The sequence below is a fragment of the Callospermophilus lateralis genome, chromosome 7, assembly GCF_048772815.1.
Source record: "Callospermophilus lateralis isolate mCalLat2 chromosome 7, mCalLat2.hap1, whole genome shotgun sequence".
Taxonomy (NCBI): Eukaryota; Metazoa; Chordata; class Mammalia; order Rodentia; family Sciuridae; genus Callospermophilus; species Callospermophilus lateralis.
The window spans coordinates 3,508,792-3,525,849 of NC_135311.1; the positions used below are offsets into that span (position 1 = coordinate 3,508,792).

At 45.3% G+C, this 17,058-nt stretch overlaps 1 protein-coding gene, 1 non-coding gene and 1 pseudogene across 3 annotated transcripts in view; 2 read left to right on the top strand and 1 right to left on the bottom strand.

Annotated features, from left to right (window-relative positions):
• Tuft1 (tuftelin 1) overlaps positions 1–5,723 on the top strand; it is a 46,223-nt gene extending 40,500 nt beyond the window's left edge. For both annotated transcript variants that reach the window (XM_076861542.1, XM_076861543.1), the window contains 4 exons: positions 492–597; positions 2,052–2,135; positions 2,963–3,063; positions 4,152–5,723. In XM_076861542.1, coding sequence (XP_076717657.1) covers positions 492–597; positions 2,052–2,135; positions 2,963–3,063; positions 4,152–4,215 — 355 coding nt within the window. In that variant the 3' untranslated portion in view covers positions 4,216–5,723. The remainder of the gene's footprint in view (positions 1–491; positions 598–2,051; positions 2,136–2,962; positions 3,064–4,151) is intronic.
• Positions 5,724–11,708: 5,985 nt separating this feature from the next.
• On the top strand, positions 11,709–13,465 carry LOC143403485 (uncharacterized; annotated as a pseudogene).
• A 1,829-nt stretch (positions 13,466–15,294) lies between these two features.
• On the bottom strand, positions 15,295–15,398 carry LOC143405370 (small nucleolar RNA U13). The gene has a single exon (XR_013092072.1). It is a non-coding gene; the product is annotated as a small nucleolar RNA U13 (small nucleolar RNA).
• Between the last annotated feature and the right edge of the window lie 1,660 nt (positions 15,399–17,058).

A 17,058-nucleotide genomic window follows, 5' to 3' on the forward strand; every position in this document is an offset into this window, starting at 1 on the left:
AAAATAAAATAAGAAGGGCTTGGGGTGAAATTCAGTGTTAAAGCACCTCTGGGTCAAACCCCAGGACGCATAAAGAAAAAGAAATCCCAGTTCCTATGTGAAGCTTCCCAGTAATGAGGGACTTATTACACGTCAGGCAGTTCACTCCGTGACAGCTTCTATACTGAGAATTTTTCCTGTGTTAATATAAAAACCACCTCCTAGGAACGTCTGTCTACTTGTCAGGTCTAATTTTACCCTCTAGAGCTATCCAGAATGACTTATGCCTTCTAGCCTGTCTGAACTACACTTTCCTTATTTGAACTAGATGATCTGATTGTGGTTCTAATGTGATGTTCTAAGGTGTCTAATCACCTATCCTTTAGGGCAAACTGCTGGGGAAATCAGAGGGAATCACACTTGGTGGGAACCTCCCAAGTTCAAGTTCAGTCTCCTCTTCTGTCACTGGCATCTTTTCCCCCTTGCCTCAGGCTTCTGGTCTTTATTCCCAGGGCTGCCACCCTGGAAAAGGAAGTGGCTGGGCTGCGGGAGAAGATCCACCACTTGGATGACATGCTCAAGAGCCAGCAGCGGAAAGTCCGGCAAATGATTGAGCAGGTGAGCAGAGCTAGACCTCAACCTGCCCTGGGTTTTCCCTAAGTCTGTGCTTTTAGTTATTTATTCTCCTGGGTAGCTTGGCTTGGATTCATGTATTTCTCATAAAAAATTTATATCTGCCAATTACTAGGGTTTGAGTTATTGGGATTTACTTTCCTTCTACTTGTTTTGGCCATTTGGATATTGCTATCCAATGGGAAAGGAAGGAAAAGGTCTTTCTCCTTATCCTCTGAAGAGTGCTGGAAAATGAGTAATTGAGCCATAATAAACCCAGCTGTCTGTGTGCAGATCATCAGCCTTTGTCCCTTACTGTGCTGAGCTTTAGGGTAGCCCCTCCGGATGTGCCAGTTTGTAGAACTGTTTTGAGAGAATTTAAGAATTGAGCTGGGTGCTGGTGGCACACACGTATAATCCCAGCCACTTGGGAAGCTGAGGAAGGAGGATTAGAAGTTCAAGTCCAGCCTGGGAAACTCAGTGAGACCCTGTCTCAAAATAGAAATATAAAGGTGCTAGGGATGTAGCTCGGTGGTAAGCCATCCTTGGGTTTAAACCCCAGTATTAAAACACACACACACATACCCCTAGTCGGGAGGTCCTGTTTCCTTCACGTCAGCGTCACTTGTTTTGTTCTGCTGTCTCCCTGTCTAGAACAGGTATTGGGTATTGTTATGCAGTTAAGCACTCAATTTTTTTTTTCCTTTTTTTTTTTTTTTTTTTTTTTTGGCGATACTGGAGTTTGAACCAGGGCCTTGTACATGCTAGGCAAGTACCCTACTACTGGCCTATATCCCCACCCCTTTTTATTTTTTAATTTTTTCATGAAATATATTTTTTAGTTGTCGATGGACCTTTATTTATTTATATGCAGTGCTGAGAATTGAACCCAGTGTCTCACACATGCTAGGCAAGTGCTTTACCACTGAGCCACGATCCACCCCCTAATTTTTTCATTTTGAGACGGATCTTGCAATTGCCCAGGCTAGCCTTGAACTTGTAATCCTCTTGCCTCAGCCTCCCAAGTATCTGGGATTAAGGTATACACCACAACCTTCCTAATAAATATTTCTCAAATGAATAAATAATTTGTATTTTCCAGAGCCAAATGGAATAGAGTATATATTAATGTATTTTGGATTATCAGAGTGATGTGCCCCTCATACTTCCCAAGTCACTCAAGAGTTGCACAGGGCTGGGGTTGTGGCTTGGGCTGGGGCTGGGGCTCAGCGGTAGAGTGCTCGCCTAGCATGTCGAGGCCCTGGGTTTGATCCTCAGCACCACATAAAAATAAGTAAATAAAATAAAGGTATTGGTGTATAACTAAAAAATAAATATAAAAAAATAAAAGAGTTGCACAGCCCTCCTTTCATCTCTGCTGGTGTCCCCAGCAGATGGGGTGCAGTTTGGTGTAATGAGTCATTGCAAAAGGAGCTCCAGTGTTTCCTACATCTTTGCAGCTCCAGAATTCAAAAGCTGTGATCCAGTCTAAGGATGCCACTATCCAGGAGCTCAAGGAGAAGGTCGCCTATCTGGAGGCAGAGGTATGTGTACTGGGCAGCTCCAGCAGCAAACAGGGCTCTTGACGGAGGGAGCAGTGATGGGAGGGGTCTTGGTCCTGTCTAGCTGCTACTTAGCAGAGAGACATATCTGTGACGGTTGCTTGGTGGTCATTGTTTGAGAACCTTTAGGGACTTGCTGGCAGTGGTAAGACCAGCCCCTGCCCTCAAGGGACATAATATTATGGTGCAAGTCACCTGCCATGGAAACCTCTGACTGTCTGGACTTCAGAGGTCTGGCAGTGGAGCCGGGCTTTGAAGGAGCAGGAGGCCTTCCATAGTTGGACTCTTCTCATGGCTGAGGTCATGAGGTCAGTTGGCTAATGGGCTGTCTTCCTAGTCTGACTTCTGCTTTGCTGCAGAGCCCTTCCTGTCCACTGATCACCTGAAGATCATTTTGCATCCACTGTGTAATGATTCTTGTATTGGGGGAGACAAATGGAGACAGGTTGTTATCGTTAGTGAGTTTGTAGTCTATAGAGTTAGAGACAAAAATACATTAAAAAAAAAAGAATACTTAGTAGGATAGTATAGAGATAGAGACCCATGAAATCACAACTGGCATCAAGAAGCTACACACAGGAAATATGTACAGAGAAGATATGGGAATGATTGCACAGTTACTGAGAAACAGGTGTTAGAGGAAGAGAACCATCTGCAGTGACAGGAATGAGGGGAGAAAGGAGGTGGGGTGCATGGTAGGGGTGCGGCAAGAGCAGCGAAGACAGAGGTAGAGAGACCAGAAGGAGCTAGCTAACTGACACACGGCAAGCCAGAGAAGGGCCACTGTGACCCCAAAGCCTGTGTTGCAGAATTTAGAGATGCACGACCGGATGGAACACCTGATAGAGAAGCAGATCAGCTACGGCAACTTCAGCACCCAGACCCGGGCCAAGACCGAGAACCTGGGCAGGTGAGCGCCTATGTGGGCCCAGGTGGGGAGGGGGAATGAAGGGTCAGGCCTGTGCAAAACCTTTGGTACTAAGGCAAGGACAAGGCTCTTGAAACTGAACTTTGCGCTCTCAGTCTCTGATCTGACCCATTTTCTAGCCTATTTAGAATAAAGCCTGATTTCAGGAAGCCAGGAAGGTCCATGGGTGGATTCTAGAGGTGAAAGAGCCTCCTGAGATTGCATGCAAAGTTTATTAGTAACATTTGAATATTGTAAATATGTATGTTAATATTGGTATATTTTAAGAGAGGGTCTTTATAGAGATTCACAAAAGGGCCCAAAGTACTGAAAAAAATCAAGAATCATGGGCATATCCATTTCTTGGATTTTTTTTTTAAATACTTATTTTTTAGTTTAAAGTCGATGCAATATCTTTATTTTATATTTATGTGGTGCTGAGGATCGAACTCAGTGCCTCATGCATGCCAGGCGAGCACTCCACCACTGAGCCACAACCCCAGCCCATTTCTCAGATGTTTAACTGTCTTTATCTTTTGGGGGGGGTGGGAGATATTGGGGATTGAACCCAGGGGTGCTCTACCACTGAGCTATATCCCCAGCCCTAATTTGTATTTTATTTAGAGACAGGGTCTCACTGAGTTGTTTAGCACCTCACTTTTGCTGAGGCTGGCTTTGAACTCACAACCCTCCTGCATCAGCCTCCCTAGCTGCTGGGATGACAGGCATGCGCCACTGTGCTGGGTTTTTTGTTTGTTTGTTTGTTTTTTAATTTTGAGACAGGATCTTGCTAAGTTGCTGAGGCTGACCTCAAACTTGGGGTCCTCCTACCTCAGCTTTCTGAGTCCTTGAGATTATAGGTATTTGCCACCACACTTGGCTGCCCCTGTCTTTTCATCCCCATGTCACCAGACACATGTATCATGCCTCAAATCTTCTCTTAGATGTTTCTAAAACTTACTGTTTCAAAGCACTTGAAACTCAGGAGATCCGCCAGCACTGAAGTGCAAGATTCCAGAGGCAGATGTGGTGGGAGGCCATGTGCGGGGAGGGCAGCAACATGCACTCATTGTCTCCAACTTTGTTTTCAGTGTTAGGATATCCAAGCCCCCCAGCCCTAAGCCCATGCCTCTGATCCGGGTGGTGGAAACCTGAGCTCCAGGAGATGGATGTTGCCACTGCTGCCACCTGTCACCTGCGGAGAAGCCCACCTTCCCTGTAGGCTGTTAACATTGACTTTGACTTCATTCATGACTGTTTCCTGGCTACACCCAGGACGTGGGGCGTGTGTGCTTCACTGTCCCCAAGCTCTTGTCCTCTGTTTGCTGGGCAGACGGAGTATGAGCACCTCCTCTGGACCCTGCGGCCCCTTGGAAGACTTATCTTGCTAGCAGGAGCTAGGGCGATATCCTTATTCCTCTAGTCATTGTTTTCTCTGTAGCAGAACCTCTCTCTGTATACTGGAGTCCAGCAGCACCAGAAGCCAGGCCCTCATCGGCTTAGGATGAGGTATAAGATTTGTCTCAACACTAAAAGTTGGAGGCCCAGATGTCCAGAGTGATTGGGGCATGTCCTGGAGGAATGAAGTTCCTCTGCAAACAGCTCAGTTCTTAGCAACTAACTGTTTGTTTTCTCCTTGCTCCACCCTCAGCCCATGTGGACCTGGGCGTCCTTCAGACAGTTGGGCCACCTGCTGAGGCCTGGTTAGTCAGAGAACCTAAACTTTGACTGGACAGCCTTGTTTTTCTGGGGACAAGGGAGTAGCTAAAGCAACAGGACTCCTTAGGACTGCGGGAAGTTATTTTCGGCTTCTCTGTTGTGCAAGCGCCTGGGCTCTCTCAGGTCTTCCCCCCGAGGCACACTGCAGGGCACGCCTCAGCCTCTCTGACCGGCGCCTCATAGCTGTGTTTTCACTGAATTATGTCAGTCCCAGCAAAACCCTCATTGTATTTATTTGCTAAGTTATTGGTGTTTCTGGTTACATCTCATCATTGATTTAGTACCAAAGTCCTGTGGCCTTCTCTTTGGGGTGTTTGGATTTACTTGAAACTTTGGAAGAATGTTCCCCTCGGCCTTGCTGAGTTCAGAATGGATGGATCTTACTTGCCTTCTGCCACCTGCTGCTTCTCCCTTTCTCCTCCAAGCGTGGTCTGTACTCAGGAAGGCAGGCACACTTTCCCTGAGGCTCGGGGTCGGCTGTGTTGCTTGGAGGAACAGGGGGATCAGGACTCTTTCAGAGCAGGGTGGGTTCTCCCCCAGCCCCCCTGAAGGGCTCTGCTTTATAATTGTCTTTAGGCCTGGTTCTGAATGACCCTGTAGCTCGTCATGTTTCCTTTAGGACTTTCCTGCAGCCCTAAGAAGTATATAATCATAATAAGAGTGTAATGCTTTAGGAAACAGAACTTAAAATAAATTTGGATTAAGTCTAGGTTCTACTTGGCTCACCGTCAGAACCGTTGCGTCTGCGTGTCTCTGTGGATCAGGACTGGGTTCATGTTCTGGCTTTGTTAGTGGTGTTCGGGGACTCCAGGCAGTCCCCTCATCTGTGAGATGACAGTGCTGGGCCAGGTGATCTCCATGTCCCTCCAGTTCTCATATTTTTTTCCCTGTGGCATATTCTTTGTATGGTGAACTTAATAAATTATGTTAATATGTCTCTTTAACCTCTTGGTCTGGTTTCCTGTTTACTTTTGGGGGAAGATGAAAGAGCATAATTTAGGGCCTGGGGATGTAGCCTAATAGCTCAATCCCCAGTATTGGGGGACTCAAGCATCATTTTAGTGCCTCTTAAGGATGGGCGCCTTTGTTGTCCCAGCACTGTGGTATGAGGATGCTGTGGCCACCAGAGGAGTTCGAAGAGACCCACTCTGCAGCCAAGTCCCCGTCACAGAAGGCGGCCCCTGCCTTTAGCTTTGACCCTGTCTTAGGCAGAAGCCTGTGGATTCCTACGCTTGGCCACTCTGTGTCCTCCTCCTTTGGAAAAGAGCTGGTTGGAGGTAGAGTTGTTGAGATGATAGAGATATGCCAGTCAGCCCTGGAGGGACATGAGCAATTCCACGTCCTTGGCAGAAAGGAAAAACACCCCACAGAAATGCTGACTGCAGCTGTTCAAGGGTTGAGTTTCTGACAGTCTCTGGGCATCATCCAATTAGTTCAATTTTTTTTTTTTTTTTCCTTTCTGCCAAAAAGGCAGTCAACAGCAGGGCTAATTGGGGACATAGCTGAATTCACATGACCCCTCTCTGGGCCAAAGAAACCGGAAACACCAATCCCCGTTTCCTGCCCTATTTCATTCTAGTCCCCTCTTCTCCTTCGGTGGAGTGTGACTTTCCCTCCTATTACTTTTCCTCCCCTTCTGCTTCCCAGCTAATTCTCACTACAGGTTTCACAGTGCACCGGAAACCCTCCACGGACCTGGGTTTGTGTTCTGACAGCTGGGTCTCTTCTTTCCCCGGCAGTCTCATTTGGCATGGGGCTATCTAGACTGTGCTTGTCTCGGAATACTAACAGGGTGGAAGCAGGGTGGGGCTGGTCACGGTGCCAAGAAGACTGGCCCGGCTGGAGGAGTGGGAGGGAGCGAGTGCGCTGCCCTGCAGGAAAGGAGGCTCCCCAAGGGGCCTCCTGGGCTTGGTGGCAGGGGCAGGGATTGGGGTTAGAGACGGTAAAATGGTCTGGAGCCTGGAACTAGTGCTCTAAGAGAGTCTGTGGACAGAAAAGTACCTCTGATGTTTGTTTCCCAGAGTTTAGACACCACTGTCAAAAGGAAGGGGGGCTTGCCAAGGGGATGAGGAGGGTTTGTGGAAGAGGAAGCAGCCCTGGAAAGCTAGTTGATACGTTGGTGATCTTTTCAGTTAAAGGTGGAAGTTGGGTGGGTGGCTCAGGAGAAGGTGCTCAGGGCCTGAGAGAGTGGTGAGTAAGCTGCTCCTGGCTTCTGAGGCCCGTTTATTGCCTGTGTTTTGTCATTTTTTAAAGCCAGTTCCTCTGTGCTGCTTCCATATTTTGTCGAGGCAGGATTGAGTCTTCCTCTCCAGGACCTTTGCCATGAGGGCCTGTTTCTCAGAGCTGGGTTTTAAGAGTGCCCAGACTTGTAGCTGCCATCAGCAGCCCCAACCTGGGGACGGCAGCATGCGGGAGCTCTCCTGGCCTCCCTAGAGCTGCCCTGCCTTCCACTTCACACCTTCCCTTCCCTGAACAGGAAAGAGTCTGACAGGGATGTGGCATTTCAACCAAGTGGCACTCTGCAACTTGAAAGTACTGTTTCTAAGGCCAAAAATGGATTGGCTTACTTTTAGCTCTATTTGAAAGTACCTTTCACTGTGAAATGTCCCACTATGAAGGGCTCCCACTTTGGAAAGATGCTCTGACATGGAACAGATTGAAGCAAATTCAGTTTGACCGAGGGAAGTAATGTCTTTCAGGCTGGAAAAGCAGCTTCCCTCTCTAGCCAGTTATTCACTACGTGGGTCTTTTTCTGTGAGGCCTCTAATAATTCTCTGGGCTCCCTCATGCCTCAGAGCCAAGCTGCTGAGCTTGGGCCCGAGCTTGTTCAGGCTCTGACCCGACTGCAGATGTTAGCGAGGGCCCTTGGCCTCTTTTCCATGCTTTGATTTAGAACTCTAGCTTTGCAGGGAGTAATTGTTTCCTATCTGTCTTGTCCCAGTTCTAAGCACCGTGGCCTTGAAACTCAAAATTTGGAGACCTAAATATTCTCTTGTCCCTCTCTTCCAGGGAAAATCCTCATTCAGGCTAAGGATAAGAGATGCTTCTTAAAGGGGAGTAATTTCTACTTTAGCATGCTGTGTGTGCTGGCACTGAGACCTACTTATAGTCTAAAATGTGTGTGACCTTTCTGCCGGAATCTTTCTTCCCCTGGATCCCTCTGGAATAAGGGATTGAGGGTAGGTGGTGACGGGATAGTTAATTTCCTGAGAGAGTGTTGGTGGCCAAGTCTTAGACCACAGGATCTGACAGTTGAGGGAAAGGAAATCATTAATCCTCATGACTTGATCTATCAATGCTGATGACTCAACCCAGCTCTGTCCGGCCTCTCACGGGGTTCCCAGGTCCAGACTCGTCTAGGTCTGTGGGAGGTTTGCGATCTTTCTGTGTCTTTCAGTATGTGTTTGTCTTTTAACTGACTTGCTATGTAAAATAACATTTCTTACTTGGTAAAAAAAATTTGAAGAACACTGGTGTATAAAACAGACTCTCTCCTAGTCTATCTTGTCATCTCAGGTCAAGAGGTCCAAAATTGATTCCCTCCCAAGCTGTTCAACCTTTTCAATCTCTTCATACTTACTCTTAGAAAAATCATAAACCTTCAGTGATTCCAACTAGATCTTTCTTTCTCTTTCTTTTTTCTTTTCTTATCTTTCTTTTCTTTCTCTAGGAATTAAACCCAGTTTACCACTGAGCTATATCCCCAGCCCTTTTATTTATTTATTTATTTATTTTTATTGGTTGTTCAAAACATTACAGAGCTCTTGGCATATCATATTTCATACATTAGATTCAAGTGGGTTATGAACTCCCATTTTTACCCCAAATAGAGATTGCAGAATCACATCGGTTACACATCCACATTTTTACATAATGCCATATTAGTGACTGTTGTATTCTGCTACCTTTCCTATCCTCAACTATCCCCCTCCCCTCCCCTCCCATCTTCTCTCTCTACCCCATCTACTGTAATTCATTTCTCTCCTTGTTTATTTTCCCATTCCCCTCACAACCTCTTATATGTAATTTTGTATAAGCCCTTTTATTTTTGAGACAGGGTCTTGCTAGGTTGCTGAGGCTGCAATCCTCCTGCCTCAGCCTCCCGAATTACTGAAATTACAGACATGCATCACTGCACCTAGTCAGATTAGATATTTTCAAGTCACCTTTACTTTTCTTTCCATGCCTGTATCCAGCTATATCCAGTTTGTCAACAAGCTCTAATGTTTCCTCCTTCTAAATCTCTCCCATGGGCCCCTTCTCATGGTCAGAGCCCAAGTAAGTCATCTCTTTAAGCCTGGATTACCACGGAAGCCAGTCCTTGCTGTCCCTCACCTCTAGTCTTCTACCTAAACCCACCCTCTTACCACTGCCATCTGAATCTTTTCCAGATGCTATTTTCATTCCATCAGTTGGGGCAATTGATCAAGGACAAAAGGAAAAACATGACAGTAGTTTCTAGCGATGAAAGTCTGGCTCTTAGGAGGAGGAACAGTTTTACTCCTTCTAGCTACACAGGGCAGAATCCAGAGTTGTGGGTGGTCATTGTAGGGAGCCAGCTAAGAAAGGAAAGAAGGCATTGACAGTGAAGAGTGGAGGGGCTCTTGTGAGTACCAGGTTTCCCTGCTTACAGCATCTTCCAGTTACCAAACAGCATGAAATAATAGATAGAAAATGCCTAGGATAACTCTCGAGATGTTGATGATCTATGTGAGAAAACTGCCAACCTTTCTTTTTTGAGAGAGAGAGAGAGAACCTTTTAACATTTATTTTTCAGTTTTCGGCGGACACAACATCTTTGTTTGTACATGGTGCTGAGGATCGAACCCGGGCCGCACGCATGCCAGGTGAGCGCGCTACCGCTTGAGCCACATCCCCAGCCCCTCAACTTTTCTTGAGAAAGGAAGATTTGGGGCTGGGGTTGTGGCTCAGTGGTAGAGCACTGGCCTAGCATGCGTGAGGCACTGGGTTCCATCCTCAGCACCACATAAAAATAAAAAAAGGTATTATGTTCACCTAAAACTAAAAACTATATATATATATATAGATAGATAGATAGATAGATAGATAGATAGAAAAACTTAAAGAAGAAAAATTAATTCTTCCTTATTTTTTTTTTTTTTATTTTTTGTGGTACTGGGAATTTAACCTAGGGCCTCACATACTAGGTAAGTGATGTACCACAGAGCTACATCCCCAGAACCATTTTATTTTTTATTTTGAGACAGGATCTTGCTAAGTAGCCAGGTCAGCCTCAAATTTGTAAACCTCCTGCCCTATCTCCCTAGGTAGCTGGGCATGCACCACTGAGCCTGGACTTAATTTGTTTTGTTTTGTTTTTAAATAATTACAGTGAATGACACTGTAATTCAATAGAGTCTTTTTAGAATCGAATATAATTATTTTAAAATTCATCCAGAAGAATAAACAGGAGAAAATGGCAAAAGAAAAATTTAAAGGCAGAACTTAATTGGAAGGAGTATTAAGCCTTGCCAAATAGTAAAACATTACATTGCTTGCACATCAATTTAACAGATTAGTTAGGCAGAAATAGACCCAATTTTATATAAGCATTTAAAGGATAAAAGAAGCATTGCATCTCAACAGAGGAAAACGCATTTGAACAGTTGGTTAAAATTTTTGAAAAAAAGACATGTTAATTATCCTGATTTGATCATTGCATGTTATATACATGTGTTGAAATACCACACTGAAATCCATGAATGTGTTTAATTATTATGTATCAATTAAAATCATTTAAAAAATATTTGTGGACCTTTATTTTTATTCACTTATTTACATGCAGTGCTGAGAATGGAACCCAGTGCTTCACACATGCAAGGCAAGTGCTCTGCCACTGAGCCACAACCCCAACCCCAATCCATAAAATCATTTTTAAATTAAAAATTAGGGAAAAAAAGGACTGGTCTTAAATAGTACACCTAGATAAATTCTAGGTAACTAATTAAACATTAAAATTTAACTTTAGAAAAACTTGAAGAAAATACATTGAATATTAAGTCTGAAAGGAAATACATTTTAGAATTTTTTTATACTTAGCAATTTTATTTTATTGATTTTAAAAAAAGAAATGACAGTGGAATGCATTATAATTCTTATTACACATATGCCACAATTTTTCATATCTCTGTATATAAAGTATGTTGACACCCAGTTTGTGTCTTCATATATGTACTTTGGACAAGGAAGATATGTTGGCTCATAAAAATAAAATATCACTTCCTTTTTTTTTTTTTTTGTGGTGCTGGGGATTGAACCCGGAGCCTTGTGCATGCAAAACAAGAACTCTACCAACTGAGCCATATCCCCAACCCAAAATGTCAACTTTCTTAATTAAAAAACTAAAAGGGGGGCACAGTGGCACACCCCTATAATCCTAGCAACTTGGGAGACTGAGACAGGAGGATCACAAATCCAAGGCCAGCCTAGGCAACTTGGTGAGACCCTGCCTCAAAGTAAAACAAGAAGGGCTGAGAATGTCGATAAGTTGTAGAGTGAGTGTCCCTGGGTTTAGTCCCCAGTCCTACAAAAGAGAGGTCCTATTATTTTATTTCTGCATATTTATTTAGTTCCTACACTTTGTGCAGGCCACCGTGCCTTGACTGAGGATTCAAGTGGGACTACAGCGGTGAGCAGGACAAACAGGGTGCTGCCCTTGGAGATCTTGCGTTAGGTGGGTGACATGACGGCAAGTCAGAGAAAATGTAACTCCCATGGGCTTAAGCAATAGGGCATAGTGTTCCTGTCTCACGGAATGGAAAGGTCCAGAGACGTCAGCCCCAGGCGAGCCTTCATCAAGCCGCTGGGGTCTCCCCAAGACCCAGTTTCTTTCCACTTCTTATGCAACAAGTTGTTGCAGTGCTCATTACAGTGTTATGGGAAAAGACGCTGCGTCTGACGACGGAGAAATGGGTAAGTAAGTGAGGACACAGCCACTCTGGGTATTATGCATTCACTACAAATGGCTGCTATGAAGACTGTCGCACCAGGGAACAGTGCTCAGAATGCTAAGTGAAAAAAGTAGGCCACAGAATTTTATGGAGACTGATTACAGCTCTGCCAAAGGAAAAAAAAATATTTCTAAAAAGTCTGGAAATAAATTCACCTAAACACTAACCACAGTAGTGAGGTAGATTTTGTCTGTTATCTTCAGTTTTCATCTTCCAGATTTTCTAGGGTTTCGCCATCCTCTCTCCAGCGGGCTGTGTTCTCACTACTTCCTGCATGTGCTGAGGGACCCGGTCTTTGTCCTCTTGCTGGTGTATGCCTTCCCCCTTTGACCTATGAATCCATTAAATATTTATTGATAATTGATACAAGGATATCATGTAGCTTTGGGAAGAAAATATATTTATGAAAACACTTTGCAAAGTGCTTTACAGGTGTTAGTTGTATTGTAGGAGGGAAAAACTGGAGGAAAAGATCACATTATTTGCATAGTATGGAGTCCTGTACTATTGGGGAGGTCAGGATGGAAAATCAGAACAGGGCTGTGACCCTCAAGGAGCTTACAATCTTATCAGCTGCACAGGGCCCGAACAACACCCCTGAAACGGTCAACAGTGATGGAAGGCTGAGGAGAGCAGAAGGAGGTGGCCCCGCCACGAAGATGCTATGGATTTATCAGAGTGGAAAAGAAGAGCTTGCTAGGAGTCAAAGAAAATAATAGGGGCTGGGGATGTGGCTCAAGCGGTAGCGCGCTCGCCTGACATGCGTGCGGCCCGGGTTCCATCCTCAGCACCACATACAAACAAAGATGTTGTGCCCGCCGATAAACTAAAAAATAAATATTAAAATTCTCTCTCTCTACCTCTCTCTCTCTTTAAAAAAAAAAAAAAAAGAAAGAAAATAAAAAGTCCAGCACTGGGGCTCCTTCTCCTACCAAACACAAGGACCGCTCTGATGAGAAGCCAAGGATGGCTCTAAAGCAAAGGGACCACCAAGGAGTTAAGGCGAAGGACCGGACAGGGATAGGACTCGGGAAGCAGTAGTACCCGGTCTCAGTCCAGTTCTGCCTCCAGCTCAGGACCCAGGGCCAGCACAGGCTCAAGCAGTGGCTCCAGCCCTTCCTCCGCATCCAGCCGCTCAGGAAGCTCCAGGACCTCCCGCAGCTCCAGCTCCAGCGGTTCCCCCAGCCCTTCTCGTCGCAGGCACTATAGGGTGCTGCCCTGCTCCAAATCCAGGCCACCTAAAGAGGTGGAAGAAAGGAAAAGGCGGAGCCCTTCCCCTAAACCTACCAAAGTGCATATTGGAAGGCTCACCAGGAATGTGACCAAGGATCACATCACGGAGATACTTTCTACCTATGGAAAAATTAAAATGACTGGCACGCCTGTGGGAAGGATGCATCCTCATCCATCCAGAGGCTGTGCATATGTGGAGTTCGAGAATCTGGATGAAGTGAGAAGGCGCTGAAGCGCGTGGATGGAGGACAAATTGATGGCCAGGAGATTGCTGCTACTGCTGTGCTGGCCCCCTGGCCTAGGCCACCCCCCAGGCGGTAGGTCACCCCCACGGATGAGGAGGAGGTCACGCTCTCCAAGACACAGGTCCTCCAGGCGCAGGCAGTCCCGCTCCCCACAGAAGCCGCTCCAGTTCAAATTCCTCCCGAAGCCCATCTGTACCTTATATTCCACCCAGCTCAGTGTGTCGCTCTTCTAGCTGAAGGAGGGTCAGCAGGAAGGACCCCTCCCTTGGCAGGCTTCAGAGGCAGCAGTTGAGGCCTTTCCTCCGCAGGCAGGTTCTGACTGCAGAAGTGCTCATGGTTCAGGGCTGTGCCCAGTGAGGGGCCTGCAGTTTTCTGGCTAGAAAGCTCATCTATTCCTGTTCCTAAGTCTGTTCAGTGGCAGAGCCAGCAGGGACCAGCAAGTTTCCAGGTGGCAGTGTGGCCCAGCTTTTTCACAGATGACCCGAGCGAGTCTGGCAAACCTGGTTGTGCCCTTGCTGATGCTGTGCTATGTCTGCAGGGGACCAAGCTGCCATTCCTGTCAGGCCTGGCCTCCCCCCACACACTTGAATTCTCTTCCCCCCACCTGTTAATTGCTGTAAATGGTTCTGTCTTTCCATCTCCTCTCCACCCTCCTGCCCCACAAATCCCTTATTCTCTCAAATTGGTGAGCAAGTTGAGAGCCAGCTCTGCAAGGTCATTACGAAGCCCCTGTTCTGACTGCCATTGGTGGTGGTCTTGCAGGATACCTTGGCAACGTGTATATTGCTTTTTTTTTTCCTCATTGTACAGTCAGTACTATAAAATTTGTTTTGAGTTTTGTAACTTTGTAGCATTTTAGATAAGGTTGTGTTTGTAAGAACTCCTAATACAAGAGAAGGGTAGGGAGGCCGCAGAGCTAGAACTAAGCCTTGGAGGATCGAAGCAGGTAGATCCCAGAGAAAGGGCAGGGAGAGAGCTCGGCATGTGTGGGTCACAGTGAGCTGAGGTGTTCTGTGGGAAATGGTGGGAGGGGAAGTGGGGGAGAGAGATGGAGCATCTCCCCTGGGGAACTTCTGGTTTCAGGTTTTCATCTCGTTTTGTTTTCATTAGCATCCGAATCCTAGGGAGCCTATCTTGCTCAGCACTGAATCTCTGGTGTCTAGAAGAGTAGTTTCTGGCACATGGTAGACACTCAAAAAATATCAGTTAAAGGGAAAGTGGAACGAATGAATCACACAGTGATGTGATAAATAAGGCTGATCCCAAAGAGGTGATTAGAAGGAATTGAAAAGGTGCAGGCTGGTGGCAAGGAGACAAGTCACAGATGTCAGAGCACCTCCAAACCGGAAGTAATAAGAAGGCTGAACTGGGAAGGTGGCTGCTGTTACAGTTTGGATACAAGGTGTCCCCCCAAAGCACCTGTGCCAATGCAGGAATATTCAGAGATGAAATGGTGGGATTGTAAGAGCTCAAACCTCTTCAGTCCGTCTTCGTTTTAATGAACTAACCAGGTAGCGACTATAGATGGGTGGAGCACGGCTGGAGAAGACGGGTCACTGGGGAGTGTCCTGGAAGGGTTCGTCTTCCCTGTGGCCTAACCTCGGGCCCAGAGCAATGGAGTTGGCCAGTCATGGACCGAACTGAAACTGTGAGCCCAAATGAACTTTTCCTCCTCTAGGTTGTTCTTGTCAGGTATTTTGGTCTCAGCAACAAGAAGCTAGCTAATACAGCTTTGACCTTGAAGGTAAGGAACTGGTACACAGATCACCTGGAAAGAATGATGCACATTGGTGACTAACCAACTGGGTTCAGGAGATGAAGGAGAGAAAAGAATAAAAGATAACATTAAAGGAAATGACTCATTCTTCAAGACTTTGCCTGAGTTCTCTTTCTTGAAGCCTTTTCCAGAATCCCCAAGCCTGGCTGTGTTTCCTTTCTGAACTCAGTTAACATAAACAATCTGTACCACTCTGTTGAAGGAGACAATAATGTATTTTCATGATTATAATTCAGACTTTGCATTGTATTTGTTTCCTCAACTAGATTGCAAGCTCCCCCCCCCCCCATATAAGATGGTTAATGTGTTGACATCATAACAAGGTTTAGAGGGAGGCACATCTCACACAACAGTGTGAACACACAATCATCACACTTATGAACCAAAAAGGATCTAAATTGCAAGCTTTTAAAAATCAAGGCTATCTCTAATCCTTACAGTGCTCAGTCCTAGAAGATGCCACATAATAAGTGTTCATTGACTTAAAAGAAACCTGGATTCTCCTCTGTGCTAAAGATAGCACTTAGTTCTATTTATTTATTTATTTAGAATTGTTTTCAACTCTCTTAGTTGGTCCCAGGACATAGATCCTAAGTACCAATATCCTCCTCCTGGAAAAGTCAAATACCAAATATTACCATTGCCATTAGCAATAGAGAATCTCATTTATTCCCTCGTTTTTTTTCATTCAGTCATTCAATAATGGGGGAACAGAGTAGCATAGAGTTTAAAGAGTTAGCATAGACTGGGTGTGGTAGTGCAAACCTGTAATCCCAGTGACTTGGGAGGCTGAAGCAGGAGAATTGCAAGTTTGTGGCCAGTCTGGGCAGTTTAGTGAGACTCAGACTCAAAATAAAAGTTAGAAGAGCTGGGCATGTAGTTAGGAGATAGAGTGGTAGAGCACCCCTGGGTTCAATCCCTACTGTTACAAAAAAATAAAAAAGTTAGCATGGGTTTGGGATCTTGCTTATAATGTTAGATCTATCCTTTACTGTGCATGCTTTAATTCCGCATCTGTAAAGCCAAGATAATAATGTCTACTTAATAAGACATTCAGTGAGTGCTTACAGTGTGCCAGGTGCTGTCATGTATTTCCCATTTTACAGATGAGGAAACTGAGACAGTAAGTTCCTCATCTAAGGATGCACAGATCACAAGCAATAATCAGGTCCTAGAACCTTGTGGGTAATTCTGTGCTTTACACACTCACAACTGCAACAATGGTCCACCAAAGCCATATGCAAGGATCATAAGACACATGTCTGGCACACAGTGTACAATGAATATGTCATGATCCCGTAAGTATTTTAGAGCATTTAGTATGTCAAACATGTAGGGTTAGGCTTTGAGGAATAGAGAGGAAAAAAGCCAGTGTGGTGGCACATGCCTGCAATCCCAGCTTCTTGGGAGGCTGAGGCAGGAAGATTGAAAGTTTGAGGCCAGCCTCAGCAATTTAGTAAGACCTTGTCTCAAAAAAAAAAAAAAAAAAATTAGAAGGGCTGGGGGTATAGCTCAGTGGTAGAGCTCCCTGGGTTCAATCCCTAGTAATGAAGGATAAATAAATAAGAAAGAAACTGTCCTCAAATTGCTACTAATCTAGTAGTGCCACCAGATATCTCTACGCTAAGAGGCAAACAATCAATCATGTACCATTACTGCTAAAAGAAATTTTAGAAAGCATCCAATCCAATCGAGGCTCAAAGGTGGAGGTGGGATGAGTTACTTTAGGTTGAAGTTTGGACAAGAATCTAGATCTAACTGAAATGCCATGTCCTTGGCCTAAGGAAAGTGTTCAAAAAAGCCAGTCCCAAGATTGTCCCTATCCCAGCCAGCATCACTTTCAGAGGACTTTCCTTGGGAAACAGAAGATTGGGGATGGGGGGCAGGCAGAGAGTGACTGATGGACAGATCCAGGAACCTCTCAGCTCATCTGGATCCCCTGAGTCCACACTCTTAATCATAATTGTGTTTTTCTAAATTTCAAGTGATGCTGGACATGGTGGCAGCACGCCTGTAATCCCAGTGGAGCAGGAGGCTGAGGCAGGAGGATTAC